This window comes from Mus caroli, chromosome 9 (assembly GCF_900094665.2).
Source record: "Mus caroli chromosome 9, CAROLI_EIJ_v1.1, whole genome shotgun sequence".
NCBI classification, from domain to species: Eukaryota; Metazoa; Chordata; class Mammalia; order Rodentia; family Muridae; genus Mus; species Mus caroli.
This window is the reverse complement of record NC_034578.1, coordinates 57,122,716-57,132,435: the sequence shown is the minus strand read 5'-3', so window position 1 is coordinate 57,132,435 and position 9,720 is coordinate 57,122,716. Positions and strand designations below refer to the sequence as shown.

Sequence of the window (9,720 nt, the reverse complement as noted above, 5' to 3'; positions counted from 1 at the left end):
CAGACTGGTTGTGTGAGCTGAGACTTTTCCCCCTGCATCTCTATAAAGCTGCACCAGCTTTCCTTCCCTGTTGTGAGGCAGGGTCTCCAGGTGTCAGAATATTTGTTTTTCACTGTAACTTTGTCCCAGGCCTCTGAATCTCACAAGATTCTGAAGTCCTTCTTTCAACTATCCCTCACTAGAAAATTCAACTATACGTTGTTGTTTGGGTTTTTTTCTTCACAGGAAGTGACTGCTAGGTCACTCTAGTTCTCTTCTTGACCTTGGCTTGCTCTTCTTCAGTTGAGTTCTAACAGCTGTCATTTCTGCACTCATCAGTTGGGAATTGGATCCTTTCCTTTAATTTTATTAGTATAAGAAATAAGTGGTGTTCCTTTGGGTTATGAGTCTGATTGGAAGCCAGAAAACAAACCACACATATTGCACTTCTGGAAGCTTTGTTCTTTAATGAGCCATGGAGTGATTTGTTCAGCAGGCTGCTTTTGTGTAGCTATACAGTGCATACTCTGAGTGACACAAACTGCACTTTATACAAATGTCTTGCCCCCTTCCAAAAAAAAAAGGAAATTACAAAGTGCTGCTGATTTCATCAGGAATGTAATCAGTTCTGTGAATAAGTCATTCTTATAGAATTCTTAAACAGTAAAGTGGCATATTTCACAGGTTGTGTCCTTTATAATACACAGTATTTTAAAACTTTACACTCACCATACTTATAAATTACTTTGAATCCATTAAAATAATATAATACTAATCTGTAGTCCACACCTTTCCCATAGTAAATACAAATACTTGGTTCAAGAGGTGCAACTCTTATATGACCTAACAGGGCTGATAAATAGGCATTAAGAGTGGACAGGTGACAAGGTGACAGACCCATTGCTAGGGCTTTTTTGAAGTTTAAACCAGGAGATCAGTAAGATCTAATACACTGGAGATTACCCACTTAACACCAAAAGTGTGAGAATGTTCCAGAGAAATGTGGTCTCCTAGGGATGCAGAAAGTCAGGTCTTCTACAAATACCTAAAAATTTTTACTACTAAGGCCAGCATGGTGTTGGGGCACAGTGCTAGGAAGTTATCACAAGTGTGTGGGTGCATATAACACACCATTCAACACAGAAGAATGCAGGGCCCACATCTATTTCCCCACCAAGAATTTTTAAAGTGAGAAAGCCAGACAATTTCTTTCTCCAGTTACAACTCTCAGCGTCACACACCTGAGAATCCTTCCTTTGCTCTAGCTTATTAGTTACAGTTCAAAACACAGCTCACAGGCACAAAGGTGGAACAATACAGCCTTAATATATCACCCCATATGAGCACATTTCCGTGACACTGTCTTTGATTGAGACACAGAATAGTCTTCATACGCTATGCAAGGTGAGAGTGATAGGTTTCCAAAGCCTGAGAGCTGGCCCTAGTCACCTGTGCCCTGAACTCACATCCTTTTGTCTCTCCTAGCAATACTTATATCTCCGTTTGTGTGTATGACCCAGAATGGTCATATAATCAAAATGGCAGGAAGTACAAATATGTGCAAACTAAGTGTGTCACCTCCCTGAATCCTGCCTGCATTTGCTGTAATTTGCTTCAATCTGTGATGCAAAATGTATTGTTTGCTTCTGCTACATTTCCTATGACACACAGCTACAGACACATATTACTGAGTAGGGAAAAGATGTAGGAGTTATTGTGGACTAGAAGTATGTGACATAACTAGGATGCTCTGCAGTTTGGAACACAGGTTCCACATGTGAGACATTCTGCTGCTGCCAGAGAGTTTCTTTTGGTGCATTTTAAGACTGAAGAAAAGCAGCTAGACAGACGTACCAGTGAACCCTGTGTGGATCTGTATCATGGGTGAGGATTCAGAGGCTCTGTTAAGAACTGATGGAGCCAGACATCTGACACTACTGAGTTATGGCTTCGTCTCTATCAGACCAATAGTACCTGCTAACCCAAGAACAACAGCACCCTCTTCCTTACAGGGACCTACGCTTTGCGGAGACATTCTTACAGTTGTGTGGATTTCCCCCACCCATCCTGGCGGCTTGTTAAATGATTAAAAAATCCACAAATCTAGCAACTGAAAAAAAAAGTTTTTATTTAACTTTATTCAAATTCAGGTTTTAGGTCCCTGAGAAAAATTATAAAGTCTTTAATATTGATTACCTAGTTCCTACAAAGTGAACTATGTAGGTAGTTTTTTTCTCAGCCCCAAATTTACTTTATAGAAATAATAAAAACAAAAAACTGAGCTGTAAAACTTTAGGTGAGAGAATGTGTGTCAAGTGCTGAGTTCCAGGACATTCCTCTGAAACAAAGGAAATTGTTCTGTTAGCAACAGTTACCACCCAATAGCAGCTACTTTCCCCAAATACTATAACAGACTGTATAGCCAGAAAGGCCCAATACAGCACCCCACCATATCACAGCCATGCTGGCTTCCTGTAGAACAGTTTCCAAAACTCTTATTGTTAATGCCGGAGGGATATAAAAGTTAACATTTACTGAATGGCCATCATCATCGGGGAGATTTTCAAAACTTCCTTCATGTGTCTCAACGCTGAACCCATACCATGGAGAGGGAAGACTCCAGCCACCATGAGCTGCTGTGCAAAATAATGCTACAAGTCTCATCTCTAGAGCCGGCCAATGACCACTATTGCAGTGGCATGAGGTTCAGTGTTGTGTAGGAGGAGAGACCTTGCCTTAACAAAAGACTTCTATTCCTGTAACTTCAAACCAAAAAAGGAGGAGGAGGAGGAGGAGAGGGTAAAGAGGAGGAGGAGGAGGAGAACACCAAAATTCAGGTTATGGATGTTAAAGGCTCTTCTTGTAACAGTGCATGTGGTAGTTAGACAAAATGTATTTAGTGACTTTAAAAATAAACATTTCATATACTTAAGAAATGGTATCATGTTTCACTTCACATAACATAAATAGCAAAAACAGAGTTCTACTCCCACAACTGCTAGTTCATGATGCTTCTGACATTATAACTTATGCAAACTACCAGTGATGAAAAAGATGCCTTACTTATTCCTCACCCAGGGGTGAATGGCTCTCACCACCTGTCTAATGGCCTCTTATCTGTAGGGAGAAACTCCATGGGAATAAGGGGAAAGCACAAGGTTAAAAAGAACTAGGCATATTATACATGTGTATTTACAGTAAACTTCAGGAACAAGAATATTAACAAAAATAGCTTCAAGTAGTCCTTGATTTTTTTCATCTAATACTGATGGTCTGATAAAAAGAAGACAAAAATTAAATAGGTCATATTTAAACTTTCTAAACTTCTTTTGGCGGCTTTTTCTATAACACTCATGCACAGTTGTATGTGAGTACTTCTAGATAAGTGATGAAATGGTTACATCTTTGGTGGTACTCCACCAGCAGATGAGTAGGCTCGGATACAGTCTTCAGTTTACGTCTATACAAAAAGAAAAGCTTGGATCAATCAGGATGATGCGTTCACATTTAGAAATTACCTAAATGTGCCTGTGACATATTACAAACAAAAACCTAGAAGAGTCTGATCTATAATCAGGGCATACCAATACAGTATGGCTACCAGAACTTTATCCCATGAAATATATTTGGCAGGAATTAACCAAGCATTAAACCAGCACTGACTATAATACCAAATATCAACAAGAGACAAAGCATGGTCTCTTCACATTCCTGTAGCTGAGACACTCTGGGCTTAATGGAAATCAGTTTATGTTTCCAAAAGATAACATTAAATATTTTGTAATTAAATTTAAAATAGAGGGCCTACGTGTTTTGCTTATAAATCCTTGGGGAAATTTTTATATTCTATCACAGTTCCTAACTATTCCAATACAAACTCAAAATCTTTTGCTTCCATGGTTAACAGAGGTTTGTATGTTTTCTTTAAATGCTAGAAATGAGAGCATTCCTCAGGATCACAATAGCTCCCTAGTTCAGCAACTATCTGTGGGAAGGGAAAAAAGTAGGTGGGCAACTACTATTGGCAAAAATCCCCCAGGTCCCAGGTGGCTTTGTTTAGTGGAATCTCAAATCAAATACAGCAGCCAAGGCACAGCTGGCCCATCCCTAGCAAACTTCAAAGCGGCCACTTCTGCCAGAAGCCCAGTGATCCAGCATACAATCTGTCTGCTGAAACGAGGCAGGACCATTAGGACTGACTGTTACAAACAAGGTGACCAGAAGAGGCCCCAAAGATGAGATCTGGGGACACATCTGTCCATTTAGACCATAAACTCATTATTTCCAAACAGTGGTAGTTGCTGTGTGGAGCTGCAGTCTGAGTCCACAGTTTTCTTTCGGCCAGATGTGACTGTCCCCTCTGGGGTCTCTTTGGTTTTCTGAGGTGAGTTTTTCACATTCTTTAGTTTTTGTTTGCCCTTTTCAGGGTTGAAGGTTCCTCTGCTGATGAACTGAGGCCTGTCTTCTAGGGATTTGGCTTGGCCTAGCGGTCCTTCGGTTCCCTGGGCCTCACAAGCTGAAGCAGCTCGGTAAAATGGAGACTTGGAATAAATCTGAAATCGCTTTCTAGTGCCATGAGATGATGTAGTGTTTGATAGACATGAAGAAACGGAGGAGCTGACGGAGTCTAGAGAGTCTGGCTGCTTTCTTAGCTGCTTCCGCAACTTGCTTGAAGGCTCAGACTTGCCAGCTGCTTTCAGGGAGCTAAGGGCTAAACTTCTCTCTAAAAACAGAAAATAAAGTTGTACATGATAGTGTCCACCTATGCAACATCATGTAATGAAGCTACTATTCACATGTGAAACTGAATGGGTAAAAAGTTCTGAGAATTTAGTCAATCTCTTTTGTGCAGAATCATTATTTTAAAAGCTGTCTTGGAGCTGGCCTCAAACTTAGAGCCATCTGTCTCCTGAATCTGGGATTAAAAGTATGCACCACCAGACTGAACCTGAGAAAGGTTATTTTTTTTTAACATTAAAAAAAATTATATATTTTTACATGTGTGGATGCTTCACCTGCATGTATGTATATACAACAAAAGAGCACCTGGTACCCTCAGAGAGGCCAGAAAAGGGCATCAGATTTCCTGGGACTGGCGTTACAGATAATTATGAACTGCCATGTAGGTACTGGGAATTGAACCTAGCTCCTCTGAAAGAGCACCGAGTGAGTGTTCCTAAGTACTGAGCCACCCCCTCCAGCCTTAAGTTGGGAATTCTTATTCCTTCTTTATAAAACAAACTATCTCTAGTGTAATATATTAATTTACTGAATATCTCAAAAATGGTACCTTCAGAATCCATATTCAAATTTTCCGAACTATCAGCAGTCCCAATAGAAGCCTCAGACTCAAGGGTTTCATCATCAGAGGCACGAGGTTCCAATACAAGCATCTCAAATGTTAGTTCTTCCCTATGAGACACAATCAACAAATCCATTAACATGGTAGGAAAAAGATGACAGGAAGACCTTCCATCAAAGCAAAGAAGCTAAATAGCAAAGGCATCTCTTACTGTCCACCATGGTGATGATGAAAAGCAGGAAAGCAGTATGGATGAAAGTACAAGGTGATAACAAATCTATGAGTAGTCATGGGTCTGGGGGTGGGTAGGTTGAGGCAAGTTGCTATAAGTGCTGAGATATTCTGAGATGAACTTTGGACTGAGTTCAAGATTCCAAATTCATTAATTTCTGGATTTCAGCTTCCTCATCTAGAAAACAAACTAGATTGTCTCCAAATTTCTTTTTGGCTCTTAAGAGTTTATCTTCTATCTTGACCATATCAAGGCTTTTGGATAAGTAAAACACTGACCTGTGAAGCTTGCATTATCTCTGGCTACAGTACATTCTAATTTATCAGGATCACCCACTTGTTTCAGTAATGTCCCTTCATATTATACAGTTACTAAGATTTGGCTTCTAATGTTATTTTCTTAATTAGGGTACTGGCCACAGTTTGATCAAAATTCAGTTAGTACCTTAAAAAAAAAAAAAAAAAAAAAAAAAAANAAACTCACTTCAAAATCCTAGTACCAAAGTATCTTTATGTCTCCAATGTTTTCCCTCTACACAATTAACTTCCTTCAATGAACGGATCATACAGCTTGTCAATTCCTAGAAATAAGTCAGCTCTGATTCTAATTATTTTTCCTCTTTAAATAGCCTGAAATCCACAGACCATCTTTTCAAGGACAGCCTTCCCAGTAGCTCACTATTTCCAAAAGCAGTCACATCTTTGAAACTTATGCTTATACTTCTGTACTTTCTCTTTCCTAACAATTTCCTTTTTATCCCTCTCTATCTTCAATATCATGTTAATCAGACCTGAGGTGGGTCATCTTTTCAGCCCCTGGTTAGTAACTACTGCCTCACTTTTTCCACAGCTGAGTCTTAGCTGCTTTTCAGTTGCCCTAAATTCTAGAACCAATCCTGATACTAAAGTTTCTTGTTCTTCGTGAATCAAGTTCTCAGACTGATGAGATGAGCTCCAGGGACTCAAGACCTTTAGGAATTCTCAGAGAGTAATCAATGTCAATGAGAACTAGTATTTAGTACCTTCAGGGAGAACCATGGATATTCATATTACTAAGGGGTAGTGTCAACTCTCTCCTGCCAGAGTGATGATGGAGATAACAGAGTTTCTTAACTTTCTCTTTTAAATCATAACAGATTTCTCTACCCAGTATCCCAAAACCCAGTACTACAGGTGCTGCCTTGTTCTATCTAGTTGTTGGGCCCACGGTCATATTGATTTTTAAACAGTGACATTCATTTATGAAGGTGCAACTAACACCTATGGTTGAAATTAACTTTGTCTTACTTAGTCAAGGGACTCCTACACGTCTTTTTGCAAAACCCATCTTCTTACGGAAGCTGGTCCCTGACCTGTTAGGACTATAATACCTCATCTTTGCTCTCCATTGTCCATTGCCTTATGAATCTGAACTAAGCTGGTATACCCTGCATATGTGTACCCTCCTTATTCTAGTACTGTTCAGCAGCAAGATTCCTAGTCCATGGAATTTCCTTCCCGGAGGTGAAAACTTCCACACTTACCCTTAGTAGAGGCAACAAGTCTCTGTCAATTCGACATCCCCTGGGGCATCTGACATAGTGCTTGACACAAGAGATATTTAGTGAATAAGGAGGGGAAAAAAGGTAGAAGGAAGGAAACACGACAACTGGTATCCTCTCTGGGCACTTACTTTTCTTTCTGTAGGTTCTCAATCTGCTCAGTCAGTACTTTTTCCTCCTGCTGCATTGCTGCTTGCTGCTGGTCTGTGATGTCAGTTTCCATGGCTGTCTCACTAGTCAAGGTCTCTTCTGGGACATCAGACATGGAAGGCAATCGGACTATAACAGGGGAGGATGGACTTGGATAGTTTCCTCGGTGTATACGCCCCTTTCCCTGCAGAGAGCATTCATTTTAGAAAGTAAACTAAGTCTGCCAGTTTTATGCTGATGACTTTGGATAACAAGTGTCCTTCCATCACATCATGAGAATGATAGGATTCAACAGGCATAGGATATTTAGCAAGATATCAAAAGTCCAACAAATTAGGTTAAAAGAATTATATCAAGATCATTGAAAAAATGGACACACATTCTAGCTCTGGATAATAAGAACCATTGTGCTGAGATGAAAATCTTCTTTTAATCTAGCTGTTATACTAAACAGCTTCAAGCCAATTAACGAATTCTGTGACCATGGGAGCCAGACTTCAGGTGCTCAAGAGCCACAGGCAGATAGTGGCCACCACACTAACACTGAAGGCACTCATTATTTTCAACATAAGAAGTTCTGACAATGCTTAACAGCTTCAACCTCGTCAGGACAATCTCTCTAGGAAGATGAGAGAAACATGCCCCAACACTTAAGTTTTGGAGGAAAAAAAGTCATATATGAGATTGCTATTGTAATATGCTTTCTTAAGAACTTTCTATTCTTGAAATAAGGAAGGGGGAAAAAAAACTATTGTTTTAACTTGGTTACCTTACTTTTAACTTTAGTTTCTGGTAACAGCCAACTAAATTCAACAGATTAAATCTCCTGCCAGGAACAACTAGATCAATATTAAAAATGAACACACACTTGTAGATACTGGATAGTGAAGGGGCAGGAAAGGCTGGCCCAGCTGTTACTGCTGATTTGCAACTTCAGAAGCGGTGGCAGAGTCTGAGCAGAGCTTTGAACACACTATAGTTGACAATTATAATATCAGTTTGGAGCTACATCTAGCCTGTATATATGTCTATGTCTTTACTAGAATAAACTCATTAGTAAATTATCTATGGCTGTTTTGTTCAACAGTGGCAGGGGTGACTGTGGAACAGGTTTTATGGCTTACAATATCTAAAATACTTACTCTATGACCCTTCAGAGAAAAAAACTTGTCAACCCCTGAAGTATAGAATATAAAGGTATGAGTTGCTGCCCCACAGAACCTTCATGCCTAACACTGGGATCTCAAACAGTTGGATTCTAGACAGAAAGGTAAACTAAAATTGCCACAGTTCTCACAGATGGAGTGGTCTAGCTTCAGGTCATCTAAAGGAAGGGTGTGTGTGTGTGTGCTTGGTATACAAATGTTAAACTTCTAAGACTGGATTAAAATGATACAACTGCTAGTGCGTAAGGATCTGTCAGAAAAATAAAGTTATTTTTTGTAGGTAAGCAATGTCATCCCAGGCCTCAAAATACTTTCTACAAATCATTTTCAAATTAAAAGTAATCAGGAATAAAACACGATAAAATAATGCAAATGAAAGCAGGGAAAAAATTAATTTCATTAAACAGAATGGAAGCTAGATCTGAAGAAAATCCAGAACCAAACCAGGAGAAACAAATGCAAAAAGAAAACTTCATAAATGATGGGAAAGAGGGAAAAAAAAACAGTAAGAAATGATCCATCCTATGTTTAAATACTATGTGAATGAATATGAGGCAAAAAGACAGTAGACATTGATATGAGAATATGGTATTCTCAACGGCAAGTATGAAACACCCAAGAAGAACAGTTAGAGATGCAGGAATGAAAACACACAACAACAATGTATATTATAATACCAGATGTTTGTTTTTTAAAATTTACAAATAGCTAAAAAAAAAAAATCTAATAGCAATGAAGTCAGACAATGACTAGCATATTAAAGTCCTTGCACTTTATCTAGGAAAAAAGATAAAAAGTATTGATTAATGGGGATTGAAAGGGTTAATGATGTGACCTTCAGACTAAAAGAATCTAAGACCTCTAACAGAATAAAAAATGAGATACTATCAAGGGGGAGGCAAGAAAAAAAATTAAAAAAAAAAAAAAAAAGAATAAAGGTAGTCAGAAAAGAAAAGGGAACGCATGGCAGGCCAAACAAAACCTGTACAATAAAACAGATTTAAAATATAAACACAGAGGCTGAGTATGGTTCAGTGGTTAAGAACACTGGCTGCTCTGGGCAAAGGACCTGGGTTCAGTTCCAGAATCTACTTGGTGGCTTACAATCATTGTAGCTCCAGTTTCAGGGCATCAGACACTACCTTCTGGTCTCCTCAGATACCAGGCATGTCTTGTGGTACACAGATGTACATGCTGGCAAAATACTTATACACATTATTTTTTTAAATCTTAAAAAATCCAAATATAAGCCGGGTGTGGTGGCACATGCCTTTAATCCCAGCACTCGGGAGGCAGAGGCAGGCAGATTTCTGAGTTTGAGGCCAGCCTGGTCTACAAAGTGAGTTCCAGG

The 9,720-nt window shown here is 39.2% G+C and overlaps 1 protein-coding gene across 6 annotated transcripts in view; it reads right to left on the bottom strand.

The window, feature by feature from the left end:
* Positions 1 to 420: 420 nt before the first annotated feature.
* The window catches only part of Myo9a (myosin IXA), a 173,112-nt gene continuing 163,812 nt past the window's right edge, over positions 421 to 9,720 (bottom strand). For 5 of the 6 annotated variants that reach the window (XM_029481617.1, XM_021171284.2, XM_029481620.1 and 2 more), the window contains 3 exons: positions 7,185 to 7,387; positions 5,270 to 5,391; positions 435 to 4,702 (listed from right to left, as the gene is read on the bottom strand). In XM_029481617.1, the coding sequence (XP_029337477.1) occupies positions 4,242 to 4,702; positions 5,270 to 5,391; positions 7,185 to 7,387 (786 nt within the window). In that variant the 3' untranslated portion in view covers positions 435 to 4,241. Of the gene's footprint in view, positions 4,703 to 5,269; positions 5,392 to 7,184; positions 7,388 to 9,720 lie in introns of all 6 variants that reach the window. The other variant, XM_029481618.1, reaches the window with a different exon arrangement.